Source organism: Echinops telfairi, unplaced genomic scaffold, assembly GCF_000313985.2.
Source record: "Echinops telfairi isolate 266 unplaced genomic scaffold, ASM31398v2 ScPeMD7_1713;HRSCAF=2227, whole genome shotgun sequence".
NCBI classification, from domain to species: domain Eukaryota; kingdom Metazoa; phylum Chordata; class Mammalia; order Afrosoricida; family Tenrecidae; genus Echinops; species Echinops telfairi.
Window position 1 is genome coordinate 19,576,478 of NW_022105611.1, and position 21,492 is coordinate 19,597,969.

Sequence of the window (21,492 nt, forward strand, 5' to 3'; positions counted from 1 at the left end):
TGAACCATTTATTTTCATCATAGAAAGTACATGTGCATTTTAGGACATTGAAAAATTAGAAAATACAGTACACATGTTTTATTTAGAAATAGAAAGATAGCAGAAGAAACATCTAGAGGAGCTGAAAGGGATTGCCTCTGAGGAAACAGACAGACACTGTGATCCTTTCTGACTTTTAAACTAGGCTATGTAGTCTTTGGTTGGACAGACAGACAGACGCTGTGGTCCTTTCTGACTTTTAAACTAGGCTATGTAGTCTCTGGTTGAAAGATACTTAAAGGAAGAAGAAGTAGAGTTGAAAGTGAACTTATATTTTGACTTAAGGATGAAGGCAAATTTAAGTATAGACTTCCGCTTTTTGACATTTAAAAGAATTGCCCATATCCTTTAGTCACAAGATACGCGCACTTTCAGCTCTGTGTTCTTCCTAAACATACCTTTCAATCGAAGAATACATAACCCTAGTTTAAAATTTAGTCAAATAGGATGACCGTATCTGTCGGGGGAAAAAATCCATAGTTTTAAAAGGTAAACAAAAAGGGAAAAAAGCAAGCAACTGAGAAGAGAATAGAAAATCCTGTAGTGTACCAAGAAGCAGCGGGCTCCTAAAGGAGCAGTGCTCAGCCGCTGCCGAGGCCAAGTAGACGGAGAAGTCCGTTGGATTTTGTCCATTTGCGCCACCGGGGACCGGGGCTCTTCCGTACTGTAGGCGGTTCTCACCCTGAGGTGATTCACCCCACCCCCACACATTTGATAATGTCTGGAGACAGCCCCAATTACCCAGAGTGGAATATGACTCAACCCGAAAGAGAAATCAACGTATGTTGCAACATGGATGAACCTTGCTGAGTGAAATAACTCACCCACAAAAGGACAAGTACTGTGTTACCTCAAGTACTTAAAATGACAAGAATAGACAAGAGTATAGAGACCAAAGTGTGTCAGTGGCTGGGTGGGAGGAAAGGGGAAAGAGGAAGTCGTCATTTATGGAGCAATGAGTTACTGTTTACAGTGATGGGAAACCTAACATGGATCAAGGGTAATGGTTGCTCAGCCCATTAGTCAACTGTCCCTCACCGCCATTGAGTTGCTTCCAACTCTGAGTGACCCTGTAGGACTGGGGAGAACTGCCACTGTGGGTTTCTGACACAGTAACTCTTTACAGGAGTAGAAAGCCACGTCTGTTTCCAGCAGACCTTGTGATTAGCAGCCCAATGCCTACATAACCCACTGCCCCACCAGGACTCCTGACATAGTACCTGACACGTAGTAGATATTTAATGAAGACTGCTGCTTTTGATACTACCACCTGATGTTCATTAAGAATTAAGTTCATCAATATGTGTTCACTAAGTGCTAGTCACTATATCCCAACCCACTCATCAATTCCAACTCACAGTGACTCTGTGAGTCAGAGTGGAACTCTGCCTGTAGGATAAGGTTTTAACATTGGTAAAGCGGGACAAAAGCGGGACACCATTGATAAAACTCATATCCTGGCGAAATAGCCACATGGCAGCCAAAAACCATATACCCTAGCTTGCTGTGCATTCTTTTCAAAAATCGGGACTTTTTAAAAATGCCGCGGGACGTGGGACAAATTGTTAAAAAGCGGGACGTCTGGTCACCTTACTGTAGATTCCAAGCCTGTCAATCGTTACCAGAGTAGGCAACCTGTCTTCCTCCCACAGAGTGGCTGGTGGTGTGAACTGTTGACCGTGAGGTTAGCAAGCCCACAAGTAGCCCAGTCAGTATAGGAGATGCAAAAATACATCTACTTTGCCTTTAAGGAGTTTATGCTTTAAGGGAAAATATTTCTAATTTCATTAGTTTATAAAATATTTGTAAATTAGGTGTCTGTTTTATTTCTTTCTATATTCCTCAGAACTAATATCACTGCCATCGAGTCAATGCTAACTCGTAGCAACCCTTTGTGGGTTTCCAAGACTGTTTAAGGGAGTAGAAAGTCCAGTTTTCCTCCCAAGTTATTGCTGATGTTTTTGAACTGATGACCATGCAGATAACAGTCCAACACTTAACCAGTACACCACCAGGGCTCCACCAGAACTAATACTGCCATAATTCTAAGTATGTACTGTTCTGTTTAATGGAAGAAGGCAGATTTATGAATCAGCCCTTCACAAAAACACCATCTAACACTTAGCTCATAGAATTATATATAGTTAATTGTTTACCTTTTTGCTCCCTGCTGGAATATAAGCACTGAAAGAGTAGAGACTGTTTTAGTTTAACTATCTGTTTATCATCCAGCACCATGTCTGACAAATAATAGTGTCCAATGAGTGTTTGTTGGATAAATGAATGAGCTCACAATCAGTGTGAGTAGTGTTTTTGAACACCAGCTGTTGGCATCCCTGAGGAAAGGGAATATAATTTGGAAATATTTATCAGATAATCTTCTGTTTAATGTAAGTCTTTTGGCATACAAATTTTCATCTATGTTTAAAAACTTAAGGAAACTTTCACCAAGAAAAGAATGAACTGAGCTGAAATGTCTTCTTTGTTTTTCTTATAGCTGCAGTGCTGAATTTTCCCAGGGCCACTACTGGAATGGGCTGGGCTCTCCTCCAGATTCCCCATCTCCTGGGAGTGACGCGTATTGCAGCAGTGAGCCGAATGACCCTCAGTATGACCAGAGCCTCTTAGAGAACTTATTTTACATAGCACCTGTAAGTTACTGAATCTGAAATTTTGTAGATTAAAGGCAAGAGTGTTAATATTAGTAGCTGCAGGCACGTTCACCAACTGCCAAATAGAATGCTATGCACTTTACATACCTTAATTTGCCTCGGAGGAAATATAGCCAGAATGCTTCTTAAAAACCAGAATGGCAGGATTTTGTCTCATGTACTTTGGATATGTCCTCAGCGGGGATCAGTCCCTGTAGAATATAATTCTTGGTAAACTAGAGGGTCGGCGCTAAAGAGGAAGCCCCTCAGTGAGATGGATTGACACCATGTTTGCAGCAGTGGGCTCAAACATGACAGTTGTGAAGATAGTGCAGGATCAAGCGGGTTTCTTTTTATTGTGCACAGGGTCGCTGCGAGTCAGAACTGACGCGATAGCGCACAAAAGCAACAAGCCTGAGACCTGGGTTAATGGTACTGAGTGCTCAGGAAATACTTAAATGAATGCATAAATGGTACTATGAGTGGTATTTAAACCTTATTTTTTTTTTTTTTTTTTTTTTTTATGAGGATTGAATCAGTTGACCACAGGGAATGGAAAAACTAAAGGAATGGAATTATGTCTTTTCCCAGAGTCAGCATTTGATGTTCTTAATATTGAATAATATCCAAAACTTAGAAATTCATCACTGTTAGTATGTAGTTTGGGTTTTTGACATCTTCAGCTTTTTGGAAAACCTGTTGTTTACCCTAATTTCTTTCTTTTTAAAAAATCATTTTATTAGGGGCACATACAACTCTTACAATCCATACATACATCAATTGTGTAAAGCACATTTGTACATTTGTTGCCACCATCATTCTCAAAACATTTGCTTTCTACTTGAGCCCTTGGTGTCAGCTCCTCATTTGTCCCCCTCCCTCCCTGCTCCCGACTCCCTCATGAACCCTTGATATTTTATAAGTTATTATTATTTTGTCATATCTTACACTGTCCGACATCTCCCTTCACCCACTTTTCTGTTGTCCGTCCCCCAGGGAGGGGGTTATATGTAGGTCCTTGTAATCGGTTCCCCCTTTCTACCCCACCCTCCCTGTATCACCACTCTCACCACTGGTCCTGAAGGGATCATCTGTCCTGGATTCCCTGTTTCCAGTTCCTGTCTGTACCAGTGTGTAACCTCCTCTGGTCTAGCCAGATTTTTAAAGTAGAATTGGGAACTTGAGAGTGGGGTGGAGGAAGCATTTAGGAACTAGAGGAAAGTTGTATGTTTTATTGTTGCTACACTGCCCCCTGACTGACTGGTCTCTTCCCCGTGACCCTTCTGTTAGGGAATGTCCAGTTGCCTGCAGAAGGGTCTTGGGTCCCCAATCTGTACTCCCCATCATTTCACATTAATTTGATTTTTTTGTTCTTTGATGCCTGATAACTGATCCGTTCGACACCTCGTGATCACACAGGCTGGTGTGCTTCTTCCATGTGGGCTTTGTTGCTTCTGAGCTACATGGCCACTTGTTTACCTTCAAGTCTTTAGACCCCAGACTCTATATCTTTTGATAGCTGGGCACCATCAGCTTTCTTCACCATATTTGCTTATGCACCCGCTTTGTCTTCAGCGATTGTGTCAGGAAAGTGAGTATCATGGAATGCCAGTTTAATAAAACAAAGTGTTCTTACATTGAGGGAGTACTTGAGTGGGGCCCAATGCCCATCTGCTATCTTAATACTAAACCTATAAGTATATGCATATAGATGTATTTCCTCATCCTCATAAGTATATTTACCTATACATATGGCTTTATATTTAGACCTCTATAAATGCCCTTTGCCTCCTTCTTTCCTCTATTTCCGTTTACTTTCCCCTTGTCCCACTATCATGCTCAGCCTTCGTTTGGGTTTCAGTAATTCCTCTCGGTTACATTCCCTTGATCAAGCCCTACCAGGCCTCCTACACCCTCCTCACCATCGATTTTGGATCACTTGTTCCCTTGTCCCTGGGTTTGTTAATACCACTTCCGTTCCTCCCACCTCCCCCTCTCCCATGTCCCCCCAGAACCGTTGGTCCCGTTGTTTCCTCCTCTAGATTGATCATCTAGCCTATTTTATGTAGACAGACCAGAAGGACCTTTGTATTGAGTTTACTTCATGACTGTTACTCTGCCCCTTTATCACCGGCATATACATTACACAAGGGTGAGTCAAGCAGTGTTGCTATTAGGCTTTCAGTGAATACATGGATGGATTTATATGAAGCGTTTTGTTCAGACGTATCTCTGATCAGTGGAGGGCCCCAGAAAAAAACTCAGTAATACACTTCTTAGTTGTGTACCTAGCATCCAATCAAAACTGTGACTTCCCAGGGAATTTGTTGTGCTAGTTAAGTTCAAGGCAGAGAGATCAGTTCAGAAGTTGTCACAACTGTTTTGGGGGATCCAAAAGGGGTAATATTGATAGATTTTCTTAAAGGACACAGGTGGATCATAGGGGCTTGTTAAGATGAAATTTAAAGAAAATTGAAAAATGCACTGGTGGGAAAAAGGAGCGAAAAGTTGTTCCCAGGATTTTCTTTCCCACCATAACAACGTATCTGCTCATTCTTCGAGGGTAGCAAGGGCATTTATTTGGAAACCTTACTTATCACCCTGGAACCGTGATCTTTGCCCTAGACTCTTTTTGTTCTCCCAACTCAAAAGAATATGTAAAAGGCACATGATTTGAGTCCCTTGGGGATGCCGACACTGTGCTTTGACCTGGTACACATTGACGAGCTCAGGCTTCTCTGGAGACATCGCCTTCAAGAGTGTCTGGACCCAGCTGGAGGAGCTGTCAAAAAATAATAGCTTCACGTTTTGGTATTTTTGTTTAATAAAGGCTCTGTGATTTTATAGCAATACTTTTTACCCATCTTACACCTTAAAATACTGATAAAAGTTGGATGTCATCAACTTAAAATGACTTTGAATTGGTTTCCTTATGTTGGTAAGCTTTATGCTCTTTTTTTAAAAAATTTGGAGCCAGATAACTATAACCGTGTCTTTTTATTCTGCATTTTGTGCAATTCGTGACCAATCATCCATTGTAATAGCTATCTTTTCCCAAAATAAATGAAGTACAATGGGCTTATTAACCATTTGTTTCCTCACTAAGGAAATTTGAGAAATGAAATAAGCATTCATTTTAGTAAGGTGAAAAGTGGAATAATTAGTAGTGGTGTAAATTGGGAAAAAGAAGTGCCTTGTTTACATCTACACAATCATGAGTTAAGTGACATTGTACCAGTTTGACCTCAAACTGGTAAAAATACAGGCACTGGAACTTAGATTAAAATCTGGATCACGACTTACAGATCTGGTCATAAACTGCCTAACTTCTCTGATCCTCGGTGCTCTCACGTGTGAAAATTGAGATAAGAGCATCTTGAGGGAATGCAGTGAATGTTTAAAATACACGTGTAGTCAAGGGGGCCACACTGAAAGTCTAAAGGCATAACTGGAGGGTGTGGGGAGGTGGGGAGAGGCACTAGAACGCTCCATCCCTGACAGTGGGAAAGCAATGTGGTCTTATAGGATGCTCACCTTTCAGACACAATAGATGAAGACTAAAAGGGCGTATGTGTTGTTAAACAAGCGGGACTCGGAATAGGTAAACCTGAAAGAAATGGGGTCAGGACAGATGGTTTATAAACATGTCCTTCTATATATTCCACAGAGATATTCATCTGTTCTATGTCATGATCCCTGTTAGACTTGTGACTATCTGTATGTTTGTGTGTTATCTTTTGTTTTGTTTTTGGTGTTTACCTATACAAGATATGCAGGACAGGCATTCTTACAGAGACAGTGACTGGACTGATGGGTCCAGGGGAGAGGAGGGGAGCTGGGAGCCAACAATGATGGGTACAGGGGAATAGGCAGTGTTCTAAAATTGATGGCAAGGAGAGTGTCGCTTTTCTGATCATGTGTTTTCAGTAGATTTGTATCAGGAATTGCTGAAAGAATGATGGGTAAACATAATAGTGGGGTAAGAGAAAAAATATGTGTGTGTGTACTCGATATATATATATATATATATACACACACACTCACAACAAGGAAGCAGATGGACTTTGGGCTTCTACTTAAATCTTGCCTCAGGACAAGAATGGTTTGTTCTAACAATGTGACATTAGAGGATACCTTTTCTGACACAATCGCTGAAGACAAGTGGGTGCATAAGCAAACATGGTGAAGAAACCTGATGGTCCCTGGATATCAATAGATATAGCCCTAGGGTTTTAAAGGCTTGTAATTAAACAAGTAGCCATCTTTCAGGAAAGCAACAAAGCCCACATGGAAGAAGCACAGCAGCCTGTGTGATCACGAGGTGTCAACGGGACTCTTCCCGTATCAGAAGTCCAGAAACGCACAACCAAATTGATGTGAAGGGGCATGTATGTAATGGAGACCCAAAGCCCATCCACAAGATAATTGGGCATTCCCTCTCAGAAGGGCCACACAGAATGCATGATAAAGTCAGGGAGCGCTGTGGCACTGATGAGCCACATAGCTGTCCACTAGTTCATAAATATTCCCTCCCTTAGTACCAAGGTTTTTACTTGTTTTACTTCATCAATCAAGTTAGATTTGCAGGTGTTCATTTGTATGTTTAAGATTATGTGGTACATGAAAGTCAAGATAGATAACCCTTCAGAAATAGTTACAGGAGTAATGGTTCACTCAGGGTAGAGAAGGGGGAAGGGGAGATGGGGAGCAGATTGCAATGATGATTATATAACCTCACTCGAACAACAGAATTGAATGTAAATGGATATATTGGATTGTGTAAGATATGTGAATAAAACTCTTCATAAAAAAATAAATAAAATTTATGTGTGAAATGCAGATAATAATAATAACCTACAAGGATGGTTGTAAGGATAAAAAGATGGATGTGAAAATACAAAAATGTTTTATAATATTTTAAATATAAAAGTAAAATGTACTTTATAAAAATTTTAAACTAAAATAGACATGCAGTTGATGAATAGTGGTTGTGATCAGTTGATCCCTGGTGGCACTGTGGTGAAAGCGCTCTGTTGCAAGCTGTGTGACAGTCAGCGTCCGTAAAGACCGACAGCCTTGGAAGCCCCATTCTGTGCCCTTCAGGTTGCTCTCAGTCAAAATCTTGATTTTGACTTGATGGCAAGGGCTCAATTTTTATTATTAGTGAGAATTTCAAAGAATTCTTCCTTCTAAGTTATTTTTGAGAACTTCTGATTATTTGATGTAAAATTCACATTAGTTTTGTAATAGAAAACAAGAGAAATGTGGAATTATCTCCTTGGTGGCCGTCCATTATCTCTTTGGCTAGGGGAATGATAGATGTGCAGAAGAGAATTTGCCTACTTTAAGAGAAATGTTTCCTTACCACTGTCAACAAAGCAATTTTCTTTTAGTGGCCTTCCTTTGTTTCTTCTCTGTAGAAATCTGATACCAGCGTTAGTGATCCCCCCAGTGAAGGTGAGGATAGTATCCCTTCCAAAAAAATGAACCAGTTAAAGGCTCCCTCCATGTCACCAAAGGCTCTGGCCTCAGACAGTCATAAGCGGAAGAAGAAGGCAGCAGACAAGAAAACCAGGTGAGGCTCTTCTACGAATGCTTTCTTAGAAGCAAAAGTCTTTTTGTAAAATGGCAAAAGAATTCCCTGTTTACTGTGTAAAACTGAAGTCTGTATCCCTTGTAGAAACATATATTTCTTTAACACCTTTTTCTTAGTGACAATAAGCCTTTAGATTAGAAAAGTTGTCTACCTTTCTTGAGCTACCTTTCATTGCAGATTAGGACCTGAGTTTTGGTGATTAAAGACATTTCTCAATCCTTGGTAACTTATTAATTAAAATACCTGCTTCCCTTTCTCCTCTTTCGTCTGGCACTGTGTCTTTACTCATGTCTGCATGAATTCCTTTCAGCAGTTTGCTTCAACAGCAGAGCCCCGCAGGCCCCCCAGAGGATGCCCAGACGATGACCTTAAGTGTGGATAGACTGGCCCTTCTGGGCAGAACACATTCCATCCGAATCATCATAGAAACCCTGGGAGTGCCTCAAGAGAGTCCTCAGATGACGCTCGGCAAGAAAAACTCTGCTGGGAGACCCCCTAGCCTAACGAAAAGGCGGTATGTCTTCTGTACAGCAAAGCTAAATTTGACACGTCAGGACAGGGGTGTCTGTTAATCACAATAATGTGTCCTTGTATAATACTTTATGGTTTGAAAAGTGCTTTCCCAAGCATCGGTCAAACTGTATTGAGTCCCCACTAGGTTGCACTGTACTAGGAAAAATAAAACTAAGAGCTGGGTATGTTCTGACAGCCTTATAGTTAGCAGGCAAGAGAAGCACTGAAATGGCTGTCTATAATAAAAGATTTTAGGGGTTCAAAGAGATCTTCATGGGTACACAAGGAAGGGAGACTTTATATTCTGCCTGACAGCATTGATGAAGGCTTGGAAAAAGAGAAGACATTGGATTGGGCCTTCAAAGAGATGTGAGATATACAGGGGTTGTTTGTCTTACGGGCTTTTTTAGAGCATTTGAAGTTTTACAGAAAAATTGTACAGAAAGTACCGGGAGTCTCATATGCCTGCCTCCCTTTCACAGTGTTTCTCTTACTATTCTCCATTCCTGTGGCACATTTGTTGATAAACCAGTGTTAGCACATTATTATTAGCTAGTGTCCAAACCGTGCCTTCGAGTTTGCTCTTGGTGGTATGCAGCTCCTATGGTTTTGGATAAATGTGCCTGCCACCACAGTAGTTACAGTATTGGGTCACAGCCCTGAAAATGTCCAGTACGCCACCTATTCATCCTATTTGGTCTGTTTGTTTTTGTTTTGCTTTGTTTTAATACCCATTTTCCTTTGGGTTTTTAGCACTTTCTTTGTGGAATTTCACGTTCCAGTGGGCTTTTCCAAAAGTGGATTGAAAAAGACAGCTTTGATCACCGAGATGGTTCGACTTGCCTCCAGTAAACTTGCAGATGGAAGTAAGAGATTTGTTTCTGCTCCTTAGACATTTTGACCTTTGAAGAATTTTGAACTCCTGATTACTTATTTGAAATCTAGAGTATCATAGAATCTTAGAACTAGAAATAATTTTAAGTGAACCTACTGTAGTGCATTTATAAGTGAATGAGCTGGTTCAGAGATGAGTCCTGATATAAATCACATAACTGAGAATAGAGTTAAGAACCTCTGACACTTAGATCCTGTTCTTTCAACTCTAGATGAAACTGAGGATAGTTAAGTAGCTTGGCTAAGATCGTACAACTGGTCTATGATATAACCAGAATTTGAACTTAGAATTGTTTGATGCTAAGTTGTATGCTTTTCAAGCATTGTTATTTTGGACCACAGTGGTTGAGTTCCCCACTTCTCCTCCATAGGAAGATCCTGAGGGAGTGTCCAGTAAGCATCAAGGCAGGAACTGGAAGACTAGGTTGGAGTTCTGATTATACCATACACTAGTTTGTGTGACCTTAGTCAAAATCACTTTTTCCTCTGTGAACTTTTCAACACTGAAATGGACTAAAATAACTTTTTTATATCCCTTCCCACTCTTGAAGAAGAAAAAAAAAAGCTTCTTTAGAACATCGTTAGTAATTTGTTTGCATGGATTTTCTCTTCATTGTCAACCCAGACTCAGTCTTGGTGGTTTAAAGAAAAGAGCTGAAGAAATAATTGTGTGAGAAATATGATAACATCGTACAAAAAAGTACCCAAATCACGAGGAGAATGCTGAGTAGCAGGAAGGAGTGTGCAGTTCCAGCGTGCTTTGTCACTTATTCCCTCAGTTGGTCCTCATACCAGGGAGGTGTCGGGGCCAACTTCCCTCCTCCAGATAATACAACCCGACGATCAGTGGGTGTGTGCTTTCTGGGGCCAAACCTTTTGTTCTTAGTTCCTATATGTGAAGTCAGAGAGCAAGACCATGTACTGTGTAAGAGTACCAAGATAAGTCTGCAGAGCCAGGAAAGTAGATGGCCAGAGATGACTAGGAAATCAGAGAATATAGATTCTCTCTGCAACTGGGCCTTTTATAGGGTTCTTCCGTACCAGTTTAAGAATCTAGAAATTAATGGACAGGAAGATCATTTTCAAGTGATAAATGTGGCTGAGGCATTCACTGATAGAGAACTGGGGCTTGAACTCGTAATGTTTGATTTTAGTCCCAAATTCCCTCTATGAACTGTTACAGCTCCCGTCATAATGAGCACAAGCTCAGTGAAACACAACCCTCACTTTATCCCACATAGACCTGTTGTTACAGAAAGCCCTTCCTTCCCAGTCAAGAGATGGAGCCCACCCTACTCTAACACAGAAAGCTAACACCAGTACCCGGTACCTGTGTGAATGTGATAGCAGGGCTCCCTACTCTTTAACCTAAAGATAAATGCATTATTATTATTCTGTTCGGTTATTTATATATCCCACTTTATTTCACTCCCAGCTAGACCTCTTTTGAGATTCATAGACATTATCTTTCTAGGTAAACCCTCTGGTACACTACCTACCAACTTAACTTTAAAACCAGTAATTCATAGCATTGGACATCCATTGAAGCCTGTGGTTCTGCCTCTTTGCCCATCTTTGCCCCTCAGAGCGAGGCAGAGCAGCATCCTGTGCTTCACTCCCACACCCTGCCCCTAGGGGTTCCCTCTCTGTCTGCTGTCCAATCCTATCCCTTCACACTGTCTGTGAAATCTCACTGGGCTTTGAGTTACATTTGAAAGGGAATGAGGGTGCGTGCATGGCATGGTTTGATGACGGCTCTAGACAGACGGTGTGACGTGTGGCTCTCTTCACAGCGGTAAAGTTCCAGCAGCGATGTGTGTTTCCGGTACAGTTTGGTGGGCCAATGATAGAGCACTGGTGGGATTCCAACCTCACTTTCCACATTCACTTAAAGACAAGTCCACAGAAAAAGGTACTTCAATGGATTTTGACCTCTTGCCAATGGGTTTAGAGCATACTTACTATGATGTGCCTACTTAAAGTAGGAATTTCTTCAGGCTGAAGCAACATTAATGGTTTATTTGGACGTGCTGTTTGTTCGGACCAGAGGCCATGCTGAGGCATTTCTATCTCAAGTATGGGGTATAGAGAATACAGTCTGTCAGCAAGTGACGGTAAATAGTTGTTGTGCAAAATTGATTATTTTTATCAACCGATTGTTTAGGTTATAAGAATAAAAACATTTTTCATAAGCCTAGTTGACATATTAACATACCTATCAGGCTAAAACGCCTGCTAATTTACTTTTTTAAACCCATCAACTGTCATTGTTACCCATTTACAATGATGCTTCTACACACACACACACACACTACAAGCGCACAATTGCTGCTGGTATTTTCATAGTTGATAATTTTGTGACATTTTCTGGTGTTTTAGCTGTAATTTTGTAGTAATTAGTATTTGTGAACCTATTTCTGTCACTTTTTGAGAATGAAATAATTATTAAAGGAAAAGGAGAAAAATTGTTTAAAGATAGCTGCTTCTCAACAGCAACTCAAACTACTGCCATCAAGTCAGTTCCGACTCAGTGCGATGATCATGTAGACAAGGTAGAGCTGCCCCTGCTGGTTTCTGAGACTATTAACTCTTGACCAGGGTAGAAAGCCTTGTCTTTCTCCTGCAGTGTGCTGGTGTTTTCAAACGTCTGGCTTGTGGCATAACCACTTCACCACCAGGGCTCCCTTAATAATATTGTAACCAGTGTTGTACTTCAGTGTAGAAACATGTCATGAACAACCGAAAAGTGGATGAAGGGAGATGTCGGACAGGGCAAGATATGACAAAATACCCATTTATAAACTATCAAGGGCTTATGCGGGAGGGGGGAGCGGGGAGGGAGGGGCAAAATGAGGACCTAATGTCGGGGGTTTAAATGGAGAGAAAATGTTTTGAGAAATGATGTACAAATGCGTTTTACACAATTGATGTGTGTGTGGATTGGGATAACAGTTGTATGAGCCCCTAATAAAATGTTAAAAAAAAAAAAAAAAAGAAAGAAAGAAATATGTCATGAAACAATTTTATTGTTAGTATCCAGGTGATCTAAGGAAGAATAATACATTTAAACAGTTTATAACCATGTCTGTCACATATTCCATGATTAAAATTGATAATAGACATCACTACAGATGTTTGGTGGTTTTAAGGGGGAGATCCACTGGGGAGTGACATATGGAGCATAGAGTGACGGTAATCATAATGGCACCTTTGCCACAAAGACTGGACATGAGCATGCACTCAAATGCAATCTTCACAACAGCTTTTTTTTCTTCATTTTACAGATGAGGGAGCTGAGACCTAGTGAAGCTAAGTAACTTAGCTTTGATCATCCAAGCTAGTTCAGGACACAGCCAGTGCTCCACCTCAAATCTTCTGACTTTAGGTGCCAAGCTCTTAGCCTCTTTAAATGTGCCCCCTACTGTAGTATTAAATTAGGAGGGGGGTGAGGGGCCAGCCCCCACCGCTACTACTACCCACGGGTTCAGTAATGCACAATTGTACGGTTGAGATATATATATTATATTAAAGTCATCGAGAGCATGAGAGATACAGTAATGCAGTTAGACACATTACATGGTAGCATTGCTCACCTCCGCCCTGCTTGGTGGTCCACGTGGAGGGAAGCCGGCTACGAGAGCAGGAGCAGCCTCGGGGACCGAGAACCGGGGAGCCTCTCCTAGCCCGAGAGCCAGAGAGGGCCCCAGGAATTGGGGAGAGCTTTCAGCCCCAGAGCTGGGGAGAGCCTCCGGCCCGAGGAGAGCTTCCTTTATTGTTCACCACGCATTACATCACTTTGGGGGGACATGATTACAGGTAACCACACGTCACAGGAAGGGGCAGTACAATAGGCATACACATTGTAGGAGGTTGATCTATGATAGGTATAAGCGTAACAGGAAGGGATGAGCTAGGGGTGTGCCCGTAGGAATGGGGAGGTGTAAGGGTATACATGTGACAAGATGGGCGGACCCTAGATTCATGATGGCAGTCTAATCTTGTTCATCCTTGGGCGGGTTTGACCTCTCTGGGGTCTCCTACAAGGAAACAGACAACTACTATCCTTATCAGAAGGGAGTGGGCCCTATTAGTTGTGGGATAAACAATGGTGTCTGCTTGGTCTAGACAGCTAACTCTCAGGGAGAATGACCCTTAATCTCCTGATGACCTCCAAGTGTACAGTCATTCTCAAGCAGCTAAGTCTGGCATATATTTGGAGGAGACAACTTGGGAGAAATCCTTCTGTTTCCCACATCCTACTATGAAGAGTGGACGATGTTTATATCGGAGTCTTGATAATGTAGTAGTTACCCATTGCACTGCTAACCACAATGACAGCAGTTTGAAACCACCAGCTGCCCCTTAGGAGAAAGACTTTCTACTCCTGTAAAGAGTGAGTGTCTTGGACACCCACCTGGGCAGTGCTGCCCTCTTCTGTAGGGTTGTCGCGAGTCAGAATCAACTCAGTGGCAGTGAGTGTTTGGGTTTGGTCGTCATAACTTGTAAGTCTACTTCCTGGTTGCAGGTCGAATTAGTGAGATGTCTAGCCTATATCCAAAATAATATAACGAGGGGTAACAATTCTGATCAGCCCAGTCACTCCGTGGGAGAAAGATAAGGCTTTCTACTCCCATGAAGATTATAGTTGTGGAAACCACAGCATCATTCTTCTCTGTCTGCTAGGGTTGCTGTGAGTTGGAACTGACTCCAGGGCAGTGAATTTGACTTTGGGTTTTTGTTTGTTTGCTTTTTAATTCCAAGTGTGTAAAATCCACTTGCAGCTAACAGCATAAATCAATAAACTTGGAGCATATTCATTCTTTTATTCACTGAGTAGTCTTTTATAATCTTTTAATTTCCACCTAGACGTGAATAGCATTAGGATGTTTCATTTTCATTTATGCTTTTTCAGAGTCTGTTAATAATACAAGTTCTTTAAGGAAAACATAGCAAAAGAAGAAAAGGAAACATAATTATACAACTTTAAGACTAATTCTATTAACATTTTGCTATATATTGTCATTTTCTATGCCTAATTAATGGACTTTTTCTAATTGCAAAAGAATTTATCTTTTTCTAGAAAAACAAGAATGATAAAAGGAAGCAAAATTTGTTGATAATCTCATCACCCAGAAATAAATTTTGTTAAAATTTATGCATATCTCCTGTCTTTTTCAAATGAATACAATATTACAGATCTATGTCTTTGAAAGATTTAGAATTCTTTTGTATGTAGTCTTTATCCTCATTTTTAAAATTTAACAGTATCTTGAGTGTTTTTATTCATTATTCTTCAGATATCAATGTAATCTTTTCCTCATCATTCCATAAATATTTGATAGTTTATAATCTTATGCTATTTTAAAGATTAATAATTATTTTTATTATAGAATTCATAATAAACGTCATTTCAATGGGTGTGCACTATTTCCCTTGTAGGGAGGTACAATAATTAGCTTAATCATTTTTGATTATTGGATACCTAATTCTAATTTTTTTAATTTTAATTTTTAGCTACTTATAACCAATAATGGAAAGAACATATGTAATTGTATTTAAATGTTTGATGTATTGTTCATTATTTCTTTAGCATAAATTCACAGAAGTCTGTGAGCCAAAGCATAGGAATATTTAAAGCTTTTTGTATTTATTGCCAAGTTTCATTTCTACAATATGTTAACCAGTCTATATTTTCAACTCCACACACATGGCAACTTTTGTTTCTCCATAGGCCTTATGGCATCAGATATATTTTTATAATTTTACTCACTTTAAAGGCAAAAGTTTATCTGGCCTAATTTTTATTTTTAATATTAATTTGAAGATTTTTCATTTTTAAAAAAAACTAAAAATAGCAATAATTGTTCAACCTAATTGTGCCATATGGCACCCTCTACAACCTTTAGGGAGCCGTGTGAAACCCAGAAGGGATGCCAAAATAGGGCAGACTATGGATTCCTCTTAAAGAGCCTCAGTCAGTAAATGATTTACTTCACTGAGCATTGGTTCCTCTATCTGACACCCTGTGTTCTCACTTCAGTTTAATTTCCCTGCGGCTCCTTTTTAATTTAACCTAAATGTTTTCTTTTCCTCTTCCCTCAGCCAGAAGTGATTGGATCTGCGTCACTTCCTTTGCGAGCGGTCATCCAGTCAGAGCTGCTTTCTTTCCATGACCAGCTTCCGGTGCAACAGGAAAATGGGCAGGCTCCATTTGGCCCCCTCAAGGTATGTCATAGTGATATGGTCAGAAATACTTTCTGAGTACATAGTATTGTCTGGCACTGAGACGTGATAACAAGAGATAGGAAGATCCAGGTCTCTGCCCCGAAATAGCTTATACTGAATTAGGGTAACAGAAATGATAGGAAGTTGAAGTAAATGGTGTAATGTACTAGGGATAACCAGAGAGGCAGTACCAGCTATTGGCAGTCAGGGAAGATGACATTTAACATGAGATGCACATGTTACATACACTGTTCCCTGCACCATTGTTTTTTTTTTTCTTCAGTCTGAACAAAACCCTTTATTTGAACATGTGTGTGAAGGGCAGAAGACGTTCCATGGTACTGGCATTACATGATACAAGATGTGAGGAAAATTTTTGGTGAGGAGGCTGTATGGGAAGGGAGGGAACTGCACCGATTAAGAGGTCTACGTCACTGCTGACCAAAGCATTTACTTACCATGTTCATCTAGCATTGACCACTGTATCTATAGTCTGTATTCAGAATTTTACAGATTATGCCATTACTTTGCTTTCTAGCAAAAAAAAATTTTTTTCAGTCATATGTCATCCATTGTGCTTAGTTGTCACATCTCTCTAGTCTCCTTTCATCTTGTAGCCAAAGTTGCTTAATACAGTTCGTCTAAATTACTTTGCTTAATGAGTCTCCATGGAATTTTTTACACTCATTACATTGTGTGGAGGCACTCAGGCTATATGGGGATGTCACTTGGAAAGGCCAAAGAACTGAGTCTCCTCTCCCTTATTTGCCTGTTAGTGACTTAAAAGCTAGGCCCTGCGATCTAGTCAGTCAACAGGCATCCTGAGCCTGGCCTAAGACTTAAAAGAACTTTGTTCTGTTTGCTTGCTGATGATCAGCAATAATTTCCTGTGGTTATCCTGAAACCTGCTTTAATGTAAAACACCTGTATGTGACTCACCTGGGGTGTATTTCCAAAGTAAGATGTTTATATTCTCTGTGTTTGGATTTCAAGTAGGTTGCCATCACGACAGTCTGTGTTGCTGTCTGCATCCTTACTGGTTAAACATTCTAAAAACTAAGCTCTTTTTCTCTCTGAGAGTTAGTGAATTGGCTCTGCTGTTCCAGGGTATGAACTCTTATTAGTGGTAACATTCTGAACCTTTTCTTTGCCTTTCGTGAAACTGTTACTTAAGTTCAGTTTTTTGTAGAAGGTCCCTCCGTTTAAGTTTGCTTCAGTCAAGTCTCATGCGCTGACTGGGAAGTGGTGACTGGTAACCTGCTATTGTGTTGGAGCATGAGGACATCATTCTCTAGGAGTCTAATTCTGATTGTAGGTGACACGGTTCCTAACTCTTTTTCTTTTGTGTTTTCAGGTAACCGTGGAACTTGTTATAGATCACAAAGATTTCACTGGTGTCAACACTAAGCTAAGTAGCAGCACCCAGCATACCCCATTTTGTGCTCTTACAAGTCCAGAGAAGAAACTACCAGAAACTAGCCAACATGTTACTGGGGCCCAAAATGCACCGCCTCTCAGTCAAATTCGTGAGGAAACTGCAAAGAAAGAACAGGACTTTTTGCTCCCCCACCCAGAGTCACCAAATCGTACAACCTCCATGGCTTTGCCAGCCTCCCACAATTTAGTACATCAGACCCGCGATTCAGCTAAAGAGCGTGCTTTGCTGTTGCACGTGCTGTTAATGGTGCCAGATGGGAAGGATTTCATCACTGGAGAATCAGAGAAGCAACCGCCATGCAATGTTTATTTAAATTGTAAGCTCTTCAGTACAGAGGAAGTCACCAGATCGCTCATTGCCTGGGGCACGGCACAGCCGGTCTTTAACTTTTCTCAGGTAATGTCATCCATGTCTTAGCAGTCCGTGTCCTCTAAGGATGAATGGGGTGAGACACAAATATCTTTCCCAAATGATAATGCCCCCTGAAAAGCACGCTGGTGTTCAGACTGTGAGGGACCTCAGCAGTCATCTGATATACCAGGCAGCCCCACTGTTGAATAGCAAGAGGAAAAGACACAATCAGCATTATTGAACATTTTATGCCTTTCTTTTTGTTCTGTTTCAATTGATGTGGTTTCTTGTGGTCCATTTCTTTTCCAAGTTATAGGTTTAAATTTTTCTGTTTCCAAAAGTAGGGCTTTTGTCAGTTAAATGTCCACTTTCTTTATTGTTTCTTCAGTCTCTCTCAGTGTTCCTCACTCTGATTTATTCCTCCCACTTACCTTGTCACCCACTGCCATAGAGTCTGTTCCGACTCATAGCAACCACACAGACAGATTGGAACTGCTCCTTGGGCTTTCCAGTAACAGAACTCTGTAGGAGAGCAGACAGCTTGGTCTTGGCCTGTGGCGTGGCTAGTGTGGTGGGTTGGCACTGCTGATGTGCAGTTCACAGTCCAGCTTAGCCCACAGCGCCACCAGGCTTTCTTCCAGTCACATGAGAATACGTGGTCTCCCTTTGGGGCTCTCCTGTTTTCTGTTGGTTTTATTATTGAGCTTTTCTGCTCTCTCCTATGACAGCTAGTACAGCAACTTGGGGTCTTTTTACTTCATGGACCCATTAATTTAACCAAGCTCGTCTTTGATCCAGATCGCTGCTTCTCTTTTTTATTTCAACTATTTGGCTAATTCTAATGGATGATTGGTGTTGTTATGAACCATAACACCTGTTGGGTAGAGCTCTTTGCACTAGACTAATAAAATACCATCTGGTCCACAAACTGACTGAGCTTGATGAGATATTCAATCCTAGCATCCTTTCCAAAACATCCTCCTCTGCTGGGGTTCCACAGGGGTTACTTTCCCCTAGACAGGTTGGATGAGCTTGGCCAATGGCATGTTTGCCTTGTCTGACAATCTTCTCTCTCCCCAAGTCATCAGAGAGCAGCTCATTCTGTTTTGAACTTGGCCTTCATATGTTTCTCTCTAACACCAGACTGGGTGCTCTTGAGAATACTGAGTAGACTTTATTCCAGTGTCTTCTGTTTCTTGCACACAGTAGATTTTCAGTAAATGCTTATTGACCACAAGTATAAATTAATGCACAATCTCAGTTACGGGTTTTTATTTGTTATGTTTTTTTTTTTTGGTTGTTCCTCTTCCCCAGGTGATTCCTATCTCTCTCTCTCCCAAATACCTGGAAAGGCTTAAGAACAATGTGATGATAATTGAAACTTGGAACAAGGTGCGGAGCCCAGGACAGGACAAGCTGCTCGGGCTGGTGAAACTCCCCCTCCATCAATTTTACATGTCATTCAAGTAAATTGGCTCTTTTGGAGTATTCATTATTTTGCATCTTTAACTTTCTGTGGACTGGAGAAGAATTCTTTTGGTTTGCGAGCATGACAAGCCTAGTACTAACTTGGAGAACTTTTCTCAGGTTGCTCTTTTTATACTATAATACTGCTACGATGTTGGGAGCACAATGCTTAGTACCATCCGTGCATTCTCATTTAGTCCTCACAACAGCCCTCTGAGACAGGTACTCATACCGTGTAGAAGAGTCACTGGGAGGACCCCGTCAGAGTAGGAATGGGGCCAGCTTACGTGAACAGTTCAGTCCTTATAAAGGTAACACTGAGAAAGCATGCTCAGGCTGGCGAGTACTGCCGGAATTATGGATAGTACTGTCAGCTGTAGGCTTTTGACTTTTCTCCCTGTGTTAGTTGGGATGCTAGGGGTTTTTTTCTTGTATTTTCCTTCCCTCTCATGTCATTAGACCCCATTTATTCTGAGAGAGCACTTAAACTGAACACTGAACCATGTGCTAAGCACCATTGCTTATATTTTGTATTTCTATCAGTTAGATCCTAACAACAGCCCTGGCCTGGGAGTTGTATTTTCTGCATTTTACAGATGAGGAAATAGACTCAGGCTAGATTACCCAGTTTCATTCAGCAAATAAGTGACAGAGCTAGAGTTCAACAGTTTCTTGGGGAACATTTGGACTGATATGGATTATATGAATCAGAGTTTGAATCCCAGGTCAATTTCCTACTAGTTATGTGTCTTTAACTGCGTTACTTAACTTTCTGAATTTAGCTTGTCTCAAATGTTAATAGAGGATATTTCAAATCTTTGCATTGCAGGCGGATTACATGTCAAGTGTCTACCACATAACACATAGTAGATGGCAGATACTCAGTGCCAATGGGTTTGGAGTTTTTTGGTATTGTTATCCAAATCTGAACTGCCAGACTCCAGAGCCACCTTCTTTCCATTTTGCCACATTTGTCTCCCTGAACAGTAATGGTAGTCAGTTAAGTTTCTATTGAGATACCCGGTTCAGTACCATCCCCCAGTCTTGGGGCCATCATCATAGAGAGGTCAGTTGAACCCATTCCCTCCCTGCCTTCAGATTGCTGCATCCTGAACTTGTCTGCCTGACAATTTTCATTTAATAGGTTGCTCATGGAATCATGCTTTTAAAAAACCACTGACTTTTCTAGTTGTAGATTCATTTTTAACAAAGTGAGAAAACAAGCCAAGTAGCATATAAAACTGCTCTGTGACATGATCAATGATTGTTAATTGCTCTCCTACGATTTCTCTCGCTCCAGAGATCCCCAAATTTCTCGCCTGCTCCTTGAAGCTCAGTACCCAGTTGTTGCTGTGGACAACTACATGCCTGTGATGGATGTCTTCTCGGGCCACCAAAACGGGAGTCTTCGAGTCTTTTTAGCTATGGGCTCTTCAGATCAGATAACGGCACTGCAAAGATTAAAGAATGATGAAGGAATCCTCCCTCCCTTCGGCCCTAGGCCACCTCATTTCCTGGACCAGCCACCTATAGCATCTAAAGCATCTGTTGCTATGGTAGTGACTAAGCACTGATTACTCACAGAAACAGTAGCTTACATTTTTCAGTAAAACCACTGCCCGAATCCCTATGTCAGTAATAACAGGATGAGTAAAAAAATGTAACTGGCACGCCAAGACTTACGTAAAATCAAATGAATCATTAGTATTTTCATGTTAATGATTTAAATGGATCTTTTCAAACTTACACAGAAAATCTAGTTGGAAAAAAAAAGAAAAGAAAATCTAATTGGGTGGACAAATCTTAATCCTATAATTTACTTAATTTCCTTTTTACAATTGAGAGTGGTGTGGAAGTTGTAAATATGAGCCAGCAAGATATTAACCTTCATTGCCCAGCAAAGGCCATGTTGGATTTATTAGTGAGGTTCCTTGCTTTTCTGCCATAACTTAAAAAATATTATTTATACAGTGCCTTACATTTGAGAAGCACATTGACCTGCTTTATCCTTATAGTTTTTTTCCCTAACAACTCAGAGGTGAGGTGTACTAAGAGCATTCAGAGGAGCCCTGGGGGCATGGTTTGCCATACACTGAGCTGCTGCCAACCACAGCGTCTGCAGTTCAAATTCACCAGACAGTCTGCAGGAGAAAGATGAGGCTGTCTCCTCCTGTCAAGATCTCAAGTCTTGAGACCTAACGAGGCAGCTCTACCCTGTCCTTTTAAGGTTGCTTTGAGTCAGAATTGCCTCAGTGGCAGTCAGCTTTGGTTTTTGAGGTTTTTAAGAGCTTTTTTGTTGGGAACAAATGTTGGATTTT

General features: G+C 40.9%; 1 protein-coding gene across 6 annotated transcripts in view; it reads left to right on the forward strand.

The window, feature by feature from the left end:
- The window catches only part of C2CD3 (C2 domain containing 3 centriole elongation regulator), a 124,264-nt gene that overhangs the window by 30,168 nt on the left and 72,604 nt on the right, over window positions 1–21,492 (forward strand). For 3 of the 6 annotated variants that reach the window (XM_045293111.1, XM_045293112.1, XM_045293107.1), the window contains exons 8-16: window positions 2,537–2,690; window positions 8,111–8,265; window positions 8,597–8,800; window positions 9,553–9,665; window positions 11,487–11,605; window positions 15,796–15,918; window positions 17,273–17,752; window positions 19,022–19,173; window positions 20,475–20,730. In XM_045293111.1, coding sequence (XP_045149046.1) covers window positions 2,537–2,690; window positions 8,111–8,265; window positions 8,597–8,800; window positions 9,553–9,665; window positions 11,487–11,605; window positions 15,796–15,918; window positions 17,273–17,752; window positions 19,022–19,173; window positions 20,475–20,730 — 1,756 coding nt within the window. The remainder of the gene's footprint in view (window positions 1–2,536; window positions 2,691–8,110; window positions 8,266–8,596; window positions 8,801–9,552; window positions 9,666–11,486; window positions 11,606–15,795; window positions 15,919–17,272; window positions 17,753–19,021; window positions 19,174–20,474; window positions 20,731–21,492) is intronic. The other 3 variants (XM_045293108.1, XM_045293109.1, XM_045293110.1) reach the window with 3 other exon arrangements.